General features: G+C 42.6%; 1 protein-coding gene across 17 annotated transcripts in view; it reads right to left on the minus strand.

Annotated features, from left to right (window-relative positions):
* PDE4D (phosphodiesterase 4D) overlaps positions 1-15213 on the minus strand; it is a 1085833-nt gene that overhangs the window by 58203 nt on the left and 1012417 nt on the right. For 16 of the 17 annotated variants that reach the window (XM_039543145.1, XM_039543146.1, XM_039543150.1 and 13 more), the window contains one exon: positions 13812-13924. In XM_039543145.1, the coding sequence (XP_039399079.1) occupies positions 13812-13924 (113 nt within the window). Of the gene's footprint in view, positions 1-13811; positions 13925-14010; positions 14452-15213 lie in introns of those variants that run through there. The other variant, XM_039543160.1, reaches the window with a different exon arrangement.

Below are 15213 nucleotides of genomic sequence, written 5' to 3' on the forward strand. Positions count from 1 at the left end.
GACTGATATCACGAAACAGTGATTATAAGAGTGTCCTGAACGAACCCATTCATCTCAGTGAGGCAGTAAACAACTATTTGAAACCACATTATGACAACTGAAATGTCAACATTCTTAATTCGTTTAATGCTGACCACTTGAGAAGAAATTTCCAATTTATGTGCTTATCTTGTGTAGTTTGATTTATTAGACTGTTATGTTAAAACACTAGTTAAGTAACACTGCCTTTAAAACTCCTGCTAAACTGGTTAAGTTAACACCTAGTGGGGAGCATAGGGTACAAGGTCAGCTAATATGGCTTTAAATGTGTCAACCTGCATCTTAATGGGGTTTTTCAGCCACATTAAATTAACATGATTGAAAAACACCCTTTTTGCACATCAAGGCCTACTGGTAGCTCTTGTCTAGGCTAGAGGCGTATCTCGATAGGGAAATTTACCAGCAGAACGATAGCAATATAATTATGCCACTATTACTCCATGTGTGTAAAAATCTGATTCTGGAAACAAGAATATCTTTTTTTCAGTTTAGTTTATGTCACTTTGAAAGTTCTGCTGGCAAAGTTTCCCATGTAGACAAACCCTAGGATATAAGGTGAGTTGTTAAAACATGTTACCTAATGTGTTCTTAAATGTTTGAAATGCCTAGTGTAGACAAGACACATTGCCTTAACACAGGCTAAACTGGTGAAGTGAAAGCCTATGGGAAGCCTAGCATGTTAAACTATATGCTGCCTGCTCTACAGTAGACTTTTGGAATGGGATAGTTAGACTGGATCATGTTCTATTATCAAAATCCTTGTCTAGACAAGTGTGAGAGCTTTCTGGGAGTGGGGCTGGCTAATTTACATTAGCAGAGTGGGGCCCTGATCCTTAATTGGGGCTTCTAAGCACTGCTATTATACAAATAATAAATATGAAGTCTTGTATCTAACACACACAAATGAGAGTCAGGAGAACTGCATTCTATTTCTGGTCTGCCTATGACATGTGTCACCTTGCACTTTGTGCCTCAGTTTCCCAACCGGTAAATTGGGGATAATATTGGTTTAACAGTGAGCATTGTCTGTAAATCCGTTTGAGTTCCTTGAATATTATGCATTGTAGAAGTAAAATCTATTATTATAGAGTAACATCATCCATCCTCTATTTCACAGGATCTGTAGTACAGGAAGATGAAAGAAAAGAAACATTTGATAATAAGAGTTGAAATATGAAAAGACATTGCAACTTTGAGTTGTTTCAGAGGTCAAACAATTTCTGGTATTGCAGTCTTGTGTAATATATTCAGGATTATTTTAAATAAATTCATTAACCACTCAAGCTTGACTTGGTAGGAATTAAAAGCTGACCTGTGAACAGTATAGATGGACTACTAGAATGCAAAACTGTTTTTTTAGTCTGATTTTTGAACTACCCTCTAATTATGATAAAAGATTGAAGCAGTACTATGAATCTCTCTCTTTTTTTTTTTTAAATAACAAGCTAGCATTCTCGTCTCCTGCCATCACAAAGGAGTGGCTCAGTTTTATGAACATTGCTCTTTTATTCAAAAACAGAAAAACAGAAAAATAATTTGTCTGGCTGACCACTCATCAGTGGTTTACTACTTAATTAACAGAAAACATAAACGGTTTGAATAGTATTTTAGGAAATCTTGTAAACAGGCACTATGAACTAGTTTGGTTCACTGGTCTCTGAGATTATGGCCTTGTCTATGCAGGCAATTCGCCCCAGTCCCACTATAGGCAGGCAAAGCTGATAAAAGCCACAATTTGCACTAGTACAGTTCACCACAGTTTCAAAGAGGGATAAGCAGCGCCAGTGCACATCATGGGTTAACTTGCCAGCACTAGAGGTTTGCAGTTATGCTGGTGGCAGGCCACCAATGACTGTAACTGGCATAAATCTTTGGTGCAGACATGTCCTTGGTAAAAGTAAAATCTAGCAATGGTAAATCCATCTCAAAGCTGGAAACATAGGGCTAGTCTACACTTACCAGCCGGGTCGACGCGGTGAGTTCGACTTCTCGGAGTTCGAACTATCGCATCTAATGTGGACGCGATAGTTCGAACTCTGGAAGCGCTGCGGTCGACTCCGGTACTCCACCACTACAAACGGCGGTGGCGGAGTCGACCTTGGAGCCGCGGACTTCGATTCCGCGGCGTCTGGACGGGTGAGTAGTTCGAACTAGGGTACTTCGAATTCAGCTACGCTATTCACGTAGCTAAATTTGCGTACCCTAATTCGACCCCACTTCTTAGTGTGGACCAGCCCATAGGTTAGAGAGAGAAAAATCTCTTAAATATATAGTGTTTTAGTAAAGGATTACAAAGCAAAATATGAAACAACATAATCAAGTAAGCAAAACTGCTTCTGATTTCTCTGTCGTATTGCAACTGCACTGATATTTCAGTGCATAATCTTTTCATATTCACTGCATTAAAAGTTATTTAGGCAAGGAAATACCTATAGTTAAAAATGCACAACAAACAAAACAGGAGAAAGATCATTCCTCCATCTTTGAAGTGCTTCAAGTCTTATGACCTAATCATCACTACTTCAGTACACAGCATAATATCCAGGAGATTCTGGTGGATCTTTAAGGCAGAATTTAGAACCAAGTAACTAGAAGCCTTTATGAGTAACTGCAAAACCATTATTAACAAGGTGAGCAATTATGAAGTGCTCATTTACATACAATCCATTTCTAAGTAATATCCTTGCAATAGTCAATAATACTATTTTCTTAGGAAAGACAATAAGGTTTTTTGTGAGTATGCTCTAAAAAGTAGCACCTACATTTACATTTTACTTCCAATAAAACATTTTTTTAAATTGTCAAAGAAATATTTCATATTCAAATATATATGATGGATGAAAACCAGGCTCATTTACCCACATCATGCCCTAAACTATTTTCACTGATTATTACTTCATAATATTTTCTATTTTTACTACATTGTTCTGTGGTGTTATACTTGAAGGAAAGAATTTTTGATACCTGTGCAAAAGTAAAGAGGCTATAAAAAGGGGTGATTGTACATCAGTGTGCAGGGACTGGGAACATTGCTACATTGAGGTGTATGGAGGAAGTCATCAGAGCCCCGGAAGACGACAGACTGGTAAAATCACCTCTACTGGGTTGAGACTGCGTAAGTGGTAAGAGATATGCCATCTCTTAAGGCACTGCTTAGGGTAGCTAAAAAGGGGCATAGTCACAGGGCTTTTGGAGATCAAAGGAAATCTAAACTCTCTAACTGATTGGGGTAGGAAGCAACTGTAGGTCTAAGTTCAGGCAAGCAGGCAGACAGAGTTCCAGGTTCTAGGTACTAGCTTCAGGTATTAGGTTGTCTGCTAAAATCCACAGTTATGGGCAGGGCCGGCTCCAGACCCCAGCGCGGCAAGCACGCGCATGGGGCGGCCCTTTCCCGGGAGGCGGCAGGCTGGGCCGGCGGACCTGCCGCAGGCATGACTGCGGACGGTTCGCTGGTCCCGCGGCTCGGCTGGACCTCCTGCAGGCATGACTGCGGCAGCTCAAGCAGAGCCGCCGGACCTGCGAACCGTCCGCAGCCGCGGGAGGTCCAACCGAGCCGCGCGACCAGCGGACCCTCTGCAGTCATGCCCGCGGGAGGTCCGCTGCTCCCGCGGCTCCGGGGTGCCTCCCGCGCATGACTGCTTGGGGCGGCCAAAAAGGTAGAGCCGCCCCTGGTTATGGGACAGACCCCAAGTGCTTTTTGCTGCAGCTGGTTGGCGCAGCAGGAAGGAGCTAAGTTGTGTAGAGCTGACAGCTGCTTGTAAAGAGCCACACAGATAGTGAGGAAGTGCTTTCCTCTGAGTGCAGCTTGCTCACTGCTTGGAGTTGTCGTTTTCTCCTAGGCAGAGAACTCAATGCTCCTTTCATCTAGCATGAAGCGGAGAGATGGCAGTGCAAAGCCCAATCCCTACCCCGGCCAAGGCCCTACTTAGGAGATGAGCAGCAGATCTGCTAGGCAGGTTTAAAACAAACAAAAGGAAGTATTTTTTCATACAATGCACAGTCAACCTGTGGAACTCCTTGCCAGAGTATGTTGTGAAGGCCAAGACTATAACAGGATTAAAAAAAGATAGGCTAGGTCCATCAATGGCTATTAGCCAGCATGGACAGGGACGGTGCCCATAGCCTCTGTTTGCCAGAAGCTGGGAATGGGTGACGGGGGATGGATCCCTTGATGATTACCTGTTCTGTTCATTCCCTCTGGGGCACCTGGCACTGGCCACTGTCGGAAGACAGGATACTGGGCTAGATGGACCTTTGGTCTGACCTCATATGGCCGTTCTTATGTTCTTATGGCTGTTCAGGGGAAAGCATTTTCCTGACTCCCCAGACGGTCCTTGACAAGCTGTTGCCTGACCTCAGTGTCCCTGATCTCTCATGCACTCATCACCCACCACACCAGTATTACAGCACAGGGATTCCTTGTCACCCAAAGCTGGCCCACTAGAGGAAACAAAGGCTGCTCTCACTCACCTGCACAGAGTCCCAAGTCTAGCAGCTGAGACCCTGCCTATCTCTTTTCAGACCCATAATCTCACCCACTGCATGTTTGTTTTTTCTCTTGACTCAACAACAGCCCAAAATCTCAGACCCACTTTCAACACTCCTTGCAGATTTGCTCCTTAGAAGGACAGGGTATCCAGCTGACTTTTCTCACTGGTAGGCAGCAAGACTTTTCCTTCTGGGTTGAATGGTGGGTGTGAAGTCCCCTGCAAAGCTATTCTTGCCATCTCTGTGTCTGTGTGAAGACACTGCAGTACTTAAATGGCAAGGAGGGCCTTGTAGGAGTCCTCTGTATTATGGTAAATTTCACCCACGACGCCTGCTCCTGTAAGTCTTTTCACAGTGCATACTACGAAGTGCCTTACCTACACTCATCACTGTGCTTATCTTAGTGCAAGTTTGTTGTGCTCCTGCACAAGTGTGGCCAGACTTACATGGGAGCAAGTAAGGTTAAGTACTAAGCATACTGACCTAACACAGAGGTCTCAGGACTTTTGTATACCCGCTCCATAGCATAAAAAAGGAGCAGAAAGTGAGGAAAGGGCTTGTTTGAGGAGATTTGGGTTTAAGTCAGGGGTGGGCAAACTATGGCTCGCGGGCTGGATCCAGTCCACCAGCCATTTTAAGCCGGGGAGCAGGGTCAGGGGCTGCTCCACGCAGCTCCTGGAAGCAGCTGCATGGCCCCACACCGGTGCTCCAGCTGAGGCGCAGGGTTGGGGGCTGCTCCACACAGCTCCTGGAAGCCATGGCATGGCCCCCCTCCGGTGCGCCAGACAGGAAGCAGGGTCAGGGGCTGCTCCACGCGGCTCCCAAAAGCAGTGGCATGGCCCATCTCTAGCTCCTACGCGCTCTGCTCCAATGGCTCCCTCCGGCATGCTAATGGGAGCTGCAGGGGCGGTGCCTGTGGACAGGGCAGCATGCAGAGCCGCCTGGCCACACCTCCACATAGGAACTGGAGAAGGGACATGCTGCTACTTCTGGTAGCTGCTTGAGGTAAGTGCCGTCCGGAGCCTGCATCCCTGAGCCTCCCACCGTGCTCCAATCCCCTGCCCCAGCCCCGATCTCCCTCCCGCCCTCCAAACCCCTTGATCCTAGCCTGGAGCCCCCTCCTGCTCCCCAAACCCCTCATCCCCAGCCCCACTCCAGAGCCCGTACCTCCAACCGGAGCCCTCAAACCCCTCCCCCGCATCCCATTCTCCCACACCCTGAACTCCCCATTTCTGGCCCCATTCCAGAGCCTCAACCAGAGCTCTCACCCCAACCCCAATTTTGTGAGCATTCATGGCCCACCATACAATTTCTATTCCCAGATGTGGCCCTCGGGCCAAAAAGTTTGCCCACCCCTGGTTTAAGTACAATTCTTCCAGCATGCAAATTGGGTGCTTAGCTACACATTAATCTTCTGCTTTACTCTTGCTATGAAGCAAGGCTAAGCATGGTGATCCTGTAGAAATCTTCTCATCAATGCATTCCCTCTTTAGTTCATCACTTTTTAGCTCCTACGTATACAGATAACATCCCACACCTGTGCTGTACAAAATGAAACCCTCAATGAATAAGTACTTCCTGATGCTACACTCAATGAAGTTTTTGCATGAGAACAGCCACATCTTATTCATTTCTAATTCTTGTCAGTATTGGCATGCATACTCAAGTAAGGAGCTAACCACATCCTTGGATTTTCCTAGAAAGATCAAGAACATCAAGAGCCAATTAAACTATCATGTCAACTAGCCGAGTGTAATGGCATTGCCAGACATTATATAAGAATGCTGTCACGCAATAAGCTGCAGAAATTTTTGGAACCGATTATCAGCTGCCTTTATCGTTGAACAGCAAAACAGAGGACCTACCAGTTTTGCAACAAAATTGAGTTGTGATATTAGCAAATTCCTTTTCCACTATTTTATTTCCAGCACATATTTTATTATGTGTAATAGCTGAAACCTAAGAGAGTGACTGATAAAGAAATCCTCTTAAATTGGATATGACAGCATTAGCCTTTTTCTCTAATTGGAAACAGGTCACTCTAATCTATGACCATGACATAAGAAGATACTATTTTACTTTGGCTGAGCTTACAAATTTGGTAAAAAATTCTATAAAATATAAAGCTTCTATACATGGAATACCATTCCTGAAGACAAGATGCTGGTCATGTAACAAACTATGTCAAGGTAACCAAAAGTGATTCAAAAGGACAAGACTAAAATGTAGTCAGTCTGTTAATAAAAGCTGACTTCTCAATGGTGATTCATTCTTTCATACCATAACATTAGCCACTTCCTTTATTTCTAGTAAGATGCACTGTATCCATCTAGATGACCATCACTATATTATCTGAGTGCCTCCCAGAGGATAGAGTAAAGATGCCAATGAGTTCATACAATAATGAAAATAAAATCCAGTAAGGAAAACAATTTTGGTTTCATGTGACTCAGCGGTTGTTCTAAACAGTCATTTTAATTCTAATTCTTAACAAAATATTTGGGACTTATATAGTGCTTTACATTTTCAAACCACTATACAGACATTAAACTAATGCACACTTCTCTGATAGGTAGGTAGGTAAGTACTGTTTTCCTAATTTATGGAGAAACTGAGGCAGAAAAGGCTTGCCTGAGGGTAAATAGATAGTCTTTGGCACAGCAGGTGTAAGAACTTAGGAATTCCTGGCTCCCAGTCCTAAGATCAAACCACTAAAAAAAATACATAAATATATGGCAAAATAAAGTGAAAGGAACATCGCCAACTTATAAATCACACTAGCATCCAAATATCTTTTTCCCCACTCCTTTTACAAGTCACATCTACGATTACTGTGATAGGGAAAAAAAAAAGAGGGTGAAAAATACTTCTCTCTTTTAGTTCCAGTTTGTTTACTTTGTGCATTCGGCAGCATTTGCTGCCTAGTTAATTTAATTTCACTCCTTCCCCTATGCTAGTCAGTTTCCCGTGTTATTTGTACAAGTCTTTCACACAGCAGTAAAGGAGAAGAAAAATACTTTTCTCAATAGGTAAATGTGATTATTAAATAACAAAAATCGGCAGGGGACCTCAGTGCCAGGTGTAAAAAAATCATTATTTTAAATCAACTAGATTTCAAGTTGACTGTTTTTCCTTTAAGTCTCATTCTTGTTATCCTTAATGTTTACAATTAAGAAATTTAAATTGTGTATAAAATGCAATTCACTGTAATGAAATGTTCAAACTAATCCCTGTTCTCTTTATTTTTGTTTAAATCCTTTTTCAGCGGGTGGTGGTATGGTCAGAATTTTCAGCTGAGTACAGGGCATGGATGGCCATTACAGGACCATTAAATGTATTCTTTCAGTGCCTGAATATGGCCACAAATATTTGTATTGGTGCTCATAGAAAGTAGTCTTTGAGTCTGAGAGATGGTTAGATGCATTGCTGCTTTGGGAATCTGCATTTTATTTTTACTCAACAACTCAGAGGAACTTTTGCATAGTCACTTGATAAATACCCGCATAAACACATAACCTGCTATACACGTTTGACAGCTACAACTTTATTTGATGTATCAAATAAGTAGCTGTTTTGTGTGGTAAAACTAAATAAAACATAAATCTTTCTAACTCTGATGTTTCGAGAAATTTCTTGGAGAAATAGTGCATTCACAGTAAACAGGTCTGGGACCACTAACCCAAGGTTAGCAAGAATGTATCAACATACTGTAACTAACAGTGATCCTCACTGACTTTTGTTCCCACCGCTTTTAATGAATCACAAAGCTAGCGAAGAACGTTATCATTATCTGTGGTAAACTTCAACATGCACTGAAACATTTTTGTGTTTAAATTCAGATACAGAGACACGCTAAAATAATATACTAGAGATTTTTGCAAAAATCATAAATACAGAAGTGAAAACATGTTTGCATGTTAGTTTCATTATACGCACTCCTCTATATTTAACTCATCTACAAATTAGTACAGTCCTGTGGAAAATGTTTGCTAGATCTTATTAGTAGCACCTCTGGACCTCAGTCAAGTTTAAGGGGCCCATTGTGCTAGGTACTGCACAAGCACGCACACACACACATGCATACAGGTCTCTGCCCAGGAGAATTTACAATCTAAGACTTTTTTTAAAAGGATAAAGAGTAAACAATAATAAAAATAAAACACCACCACATATAACCTAGACATTTTTTAAAAAGATGATTTGCTTGTATGATTGTACCAAACTGTAAGTTAAGCATCCAAATCCCTGCTCAGCACCTACCTTAAAGTTAGGCTTTTCAAAAGTGCACCAGCACTCACAGCGTATTCTGAAGTTAGCAGGCACCTCTGCAAATTATGCATTTTTATTTAGGCATCTAAATATGCATCAGGAAGCCTAACTTTCAGCACCCAAGTTTGAAAATTGTTGGCCTAATATGAAAAGCCTCAGTTCTAGCAAACATTAAATGGAAAGGCACATCAACGAATGGGGCACCCAGTCTGCATGCCTTACCCACTATTGCCAATCCAAGGGCTCAAAAATCAGGAGTCTGGTCCCCAGAAATCATGAGATGAGAAAAAAATATATTTCTTTTATTCTGCCTTCTGTTTTTTGAGCCTTTAGGGATTATGTTTTCAAGCTTTTCTCCACAACCATGTGGGCTAGACACATACTTTATTTTTTAAATGAAAGCTGAGATTATCTGGCACTCATGTGATTCCAGGAGCTGGGGACTTACGAAAAAACATCAAATAGTTCAAAATTCACAATAAAATCATTAGAGTTGGCAACGTGCTTATTGACTACAGAAATAAACTCATTATTTGATTGGGATGTTCTTTTGAACTCTGATTTATTTATAGAGCCATGCATATAGACCGGGGTGAGATTGTGTGCTGTTCCTCCAAGAAATTACTTTTGGGCCTTCTCAATTCTGGCATGGTCAGGGAATGGCACAACCCCTAAATAACTTAAGCATTCCAGGAAGCTGCTCTGAGTTATGGCAGCCCTGGCTGAACTGTCTACCGGGCAGCTCCAGGCTATAGAGCTGCCCAGAATCGCCATAGCTCTCTGGGCTACACTCACTCCCCTGGCATGCCCAGGCTTGCGATGGGGCCTGTGGAGCACCACCTATGGCTACCTTACACGGTGCCTGCACTGTGGAAATTCCCACCCAACCAGCCAAGGGCCTTTTACATCCCTGTGCACTACCACAGTGGTGTGGTTCCTCAAGATGCTCCCTCGTATTTATACCAACTCTGCTTTCCTGAGTCCATAGCTATGAGTTTGCGTGTCACTGATTACTATTTATTGTGTACGAATAGCATGCTCCAAACTGTATAAACACAGGACTCAATCTGTATTGAGATCAGATAGAGGAGCCTTCTGTGCTTGAATAGAGACTTAATGAAGTCAGTCGAACTCAATAAGGGCTCAATCGTCCATGCTATCAGATCAAGATAGTAGCTGTACAGTAGACATGCTCCCTGGCCTAAGAAGTGTATAGTATAGTTCTGACACATACGAGGCACAGACTACTGTAACCTGATAGGCATTCTTTCCTCTAATATAGCTGCTTTTGCACCACTGATATGAGTGAGTCCTTAGCTGGTGCAAAGACAGTATAGCCAGTTCCTATGCCACTCCACTATGTTTAAAAGACTCACACAAACAGGGGAAATTGACTGACAGCACAGGGGAAAGAGTAAACTGAACTGACTATGAAGAAAGTGCTGCCAAATGCACAAAGTAAACAAATTGGAAATAAAAAGAGAAGTATCTTTCCCGCACAATCTCTATTTTTTTTTCAATTACAATGATCTTTTGATGTCACTTGTAAAAATGGTGGGCAAAGAACATATTCAGATACTAGTGTGATTTATAAGTTGTTGGTTCCCTTTCACTTTATTTTGCTATACATTTTTGTATTTTTCTAATGCTTAGATCCTAGTACTGCGGTCAGGCATTCCTGAGTTCTTTTCCCTGTTGTACAAAAGGCTACCTGTTTACCCTTAGACTAGACTTCTCTGCCTCAGTTTTCCCTTGAATTAGGATAACAATATCTATCTACATATCTACCAGGGATGTCGTGAGCATTAGTTAATGTTAGTATAATTATTTTAAAATGTGACGTGTTGTATAAATACTAGATATTTTTACAAATAATTAGAATTAGAATGACTGTTCATAACAACTCCTGCAACATTTGAAACTGAAATCTTTTTCTTATTGATTTTTTCCCACTATTGTTTGTGCTCACTGATTTATTATAATGATTCTTCGCAAGATGACTAATGGCATTTGATTTGTTTTTGATTTAAGAAAAAAAGAACACTGAAAACATACACATAGATTTACATAGACAAAAAATAAAAAGAGATTTCATTTATGGCCTGCCAATCTTAATGCAACATAAAACTATCTGAGAGTGTTTCTGAATATTTTAGTGTGTTGTATTGTAACTAGCAACAGAGAGTTTCTGACATCTATATCCATAGTAGATGGATCAAGTAAACCTACTCAATATGTGACTGCAATATTAATTTCCAGTTCTGACGTAAGATATGGCATCATTCTGATTGACCTTCAGATAGGCTACAACAACCCAGCTTACTGTATATCTCATATCAAATGCCTTGCCTGCGTGATCCTGTTTCTAAAGAAATGAGAGGACCTTTATGTGACACATTTTCCTCCTGATTTCAATAAGTACATATGAAGAAGGTTTATCCTGTTATCTCTGGCAAATCAGGAGTGCTTTAACCAATACAAACACAAGGGGGGAAAGGGGCCAGGATAAGACCTGCAGTCGTGCAGGGTGAAGAAAGAAGCTATAGATTTTTTCAGACAAAAGTCAATCAGAGTCTTTTATGTTTTCAAAAATAATGACCAATCTTTTTAAAGTCAAGGTTATTAATATATTTGACTGAACAAGCAATTTTTATATTGATTTGTAACTGGTTAAATCTTATTTTTTTAAAAGTCCTGTCTCCTGTGTTCATAAAAGGCACCATATCTTTCTTGGTTTAGGACTGGATTCAATAAAATATAACTTATTTCTTTTTTTAAATATTAGAGCGTTTCCCAGGTACTACTAAAGCGAGGGCCATATAAGTAGCATAAACAAGCAAGTTGATGGATCAACAGATTAGATAGACATCTTAAGCCTATAGAAGTCATCCAATGTTAACTTGCTGTGGGGTTATTCATCCTAAAGTGGTTGGGCAAGTGTTTTTAAATGTATTTAATCAGATCTGTAAAAGGCTTCAATATTATAAGTACAAATAACTGGATAATATTTATGTACATTTCCTTTTGCAAATTAATTATCTAAGCCTGCATTCTTTCCACACTATAAATATCCAATAACTTGGATTGGATTGGCAAGAAATGCAGGATCAGGCCCTAACTGAGGCACTGATCCTGCTCCCTTTTTAAAAATGGGAGTTTTGCCACTGACTTCAATAGGAGCTGGAACAGACCCAGTATCTCTTGATTTACAGTAAACAAATAAGGACCAGTTCTGAGGTGATGAATATCTGCAAGTCCCAAATGTAGGAGCTCAGTATCTCAGGATCAGATCCTGCTTGAATTGTTGCTAAACAATTTGGTACAAAACTGTTTTTAAAAGTTTGGGAAATGTTGAGCTTTATACCATTTCTCTTTTGTGCTTCTGTCTCTTACTGTCAGTTTTACTTTCGAATCATAAAAGCAGCAGAAACAACCAGCTGACCAGAACCAGAGAGACTGTGGAGACAGGAGAAGTATAAACAGTCACTGAGAAATTTACTGGATATATTATGGCGCTAAAGCAGCATAAAAGTTGAAATGCTTAACATCTTATACACAGCCACAGAAGAGTATCCAGTTAAATAAAAGGCAATTGATGAAAACTAGTGACAAAGTTGGGAATGGCAGTCAAAACAAGAAAGCAGAAAGGTAAAATAAAAGACAGAGATTATATTAAGAAAGACCTTATTTGTTTTTCTTGATTTTCTGAAAAAAATTTAACTCATTCAAAATAATAAACGTTTATTAAAAGATTAATCAGCTGTTTGCATAGGCGGAATAGAGGAAAGAAGTGTACTTTATTTGTTACAATTAACCCCCCCTTTTTCTAGAGTGATTACAAATGTGGAGAAAACATACAGCTCCCAAAGTACCTTGTAGCAAGTTCTGCTTATTGCAGATGTAAAATAAATTCTCAGTAATGTCAGGTAAAGTCCACTAAAATGAACACCATCAATATTAGCTGAATATTCAGTCTGTGGCCTTGAGGGCACAGAGGAAAGTAGGACGGTGAAATGGGCTATCTGGACGGTTTATTCTCTGCAGAAAATTTGAAAATATATGCTCTTTTTCCTTCCAAACATTAGTAATAAACAATATTATGCCATATATTAGCATCAATGTTTACAGCTAAAATAGGGTCTGTACCACTTAAAATACAATTGTATTGAATAGTGTGTTATCTTTATTATCACCTTTTCAGACGTTTACTCTCTGGCACAAGGTTGCTTACAACCTTGTACCCCGCCATTGTAGACAACTAACTTCTGATATTGAAATATACCATTTTCTTGGCTCACAACAGAATGTGTGTGGCAAGAATGAATAACAGAAAAGATTGTAATGGTCGGCAATCAAATATAATATCTCTTATTTTAAACTCAAATAGAAATAGAGAAATAGTTTAATCTTCCAACACCTAATGTTTCACCACTTTCAAAATGTGCCTTGAAATTTACAGCCAAAGGAATCTACACAAACTACAGGAGCAATCTTTCAGATTCATATTTCAAGTCCAGTACAACTATTTTCGTTTCTTAGTCCACTGCATCTTTTTTTAATAGTATTCAGATAATTCCCCTTTAACCATATACCAAAGTCTTAAAACTATTTGTTTTTAGCATCCCTCCTCTATGCATGCACACACCCCATCAGAAACAGAACTTTGCACTAGGCTCCTTGGTTGAGCAACTCATATGCAGTAATATTAGATGTCAGGGTCAACAAACCCGTGAACATTTTAGTTAAGGATAACAGCTCCTTCATTTACAAACATTCAGGGTTTTTTTTTAATTAAACAGCTTAATGCACGTTAAAAAGAAGCTCAGAGATGCATTAAAGTTTTTTTACTGGGAGTTGCGTGGCTAAACTCCAGTGTGGCCAGGAGAACGGGACCCTGTATGTAGTGTGATGCATTTTGTACCTGGCTAAAAACTATCCACTGGATTTCCAGCTTTGGTAGCAAGTGAGGAGGAGAAATGGGGGGGGGGGGGGCAAGGGAGTCCGATGGGTCCTACCTTGTTCGAGGCCATTTCACTGACGGAGTGCCTGGTTTGCAGGGTCTCCAGCTGGTCCAGGCACCAGTCCAGCTCCTCCAGGGTCTCGCTGGCCAGTTTTTGGTAGGCCTCCTCTGCGAAGAGATAGGGAAAGGAGTACTCAGTTCTCAAGCGCTTCACAGGGCTAACAGCAAGCTCCAAAGGGTCCATCCTGCCATACCCAGCCATGCTCAGATGCCCAGTGCCCACACATGAGTGCTGCTCCTTCATATTGCTAACGCAGGGCACTGGGGGAGGGCAGGCTTCAGACTCCAGCTGGACCCACAAAGGAACTGTCTGGGTAACAGAGTCTCCAGCCTCCTTCTTTCCGCCTTAAAGTCAATGGTCGAAACCAAATTCTGCGGAGACACTCGGCAGGCTCGTTTGCTGTGGGCTCAGTCTCTCAAGCGGCCCCTAGACTGCATGATGCTGGCGGGAGGCAGCAGCGCCGGGTGCCCGTGGCTCGTCTCCTCTCTCCTCTGGGACGGCGGGTGCAGGGCGCTTTGCCTTCCCCAGGCTGGAGACAGGCAGCGCCGCCTCGCCTCCCCTCCCCTCCCCCCGTGAAGGCTCCGAGCAGAAATGAATCAGCGCGGCTGCTGCCGTGTGTGCGGCCACCACGTTTCCTGTGTTCCCAGCTCCTCCTCCCGCAGCGGCGAGAAGCAGAGTCCGGGGCTGCGGCTCTCAGGGAACCCCTCTCCCCTACCCCTCCCCCCAGACCAGGGGGTATTTAACCCCCCCCCCCCCCGTGGTGTTCCAGGTTTCCCCGTGTGGCATCCCAGGAGCAGCAGGCGAGCGAGAGCCCTGCTGCTGCTGCTGCCGCCCGCCAGCCGGAGTCGGGCAGCCGCGTGTTGTGTGTGTACGGAGGGGGGAGCGGCAGAAAACCCGGCGCGGAGCTCTCGCAGTCGCCTCCGCTGAGCTCCGTTTACGGCTTAAGGAGCAAACACGTAGGGCCGGGGCCCTCTCGGCTTCTCCCCCACATGTCACCGCCACCTGCCCTGGGCAGGAGCATAGCGCGCCACACATCCCCCTCCGCCGCCCTCCGGGCCATGGGCGCTTATGTAACCGCGAGCAGGACAACACGCGGCTTCTCCACGGCCTGGGGAGATGCAGCAACAAGATTAAAGACTCGGAACCCTGAGGCTCTGGGTTCTGAGCAGCTGGCATGTCACTGCCCTCAGCAGGGTCTGAGCACCACAACTGAGCTGGCTCTGGCCACAGCTCTCTGCCCATTTCTTCCCCAGCACAAGTTTGTCTCAATGGCACATTTCTTCACGGAATGATTAGCTGTCACACTCTGATGTCTGGACCCTAGGTGTGCTAGCCTCTCTGCCTCAGGTTCGCAGGGTGGGGGCAATAATAGTTTCTTACCTAGCCCATAGGGATG

This window comes from Mauremys reevesii, linkage group 6, assembly GCF_016161935.1.
Source record: "Mauremys reevesii isolate NIE-2019 linkage group 6, ASM1616193v1, whole genome shotgun sequence".
Classification (NCBI taxonomy): Eukaryota; Metazoa; Chordata; order Testudines; family Geoemydidae; genus Mauremys; species Mauremys reevesii.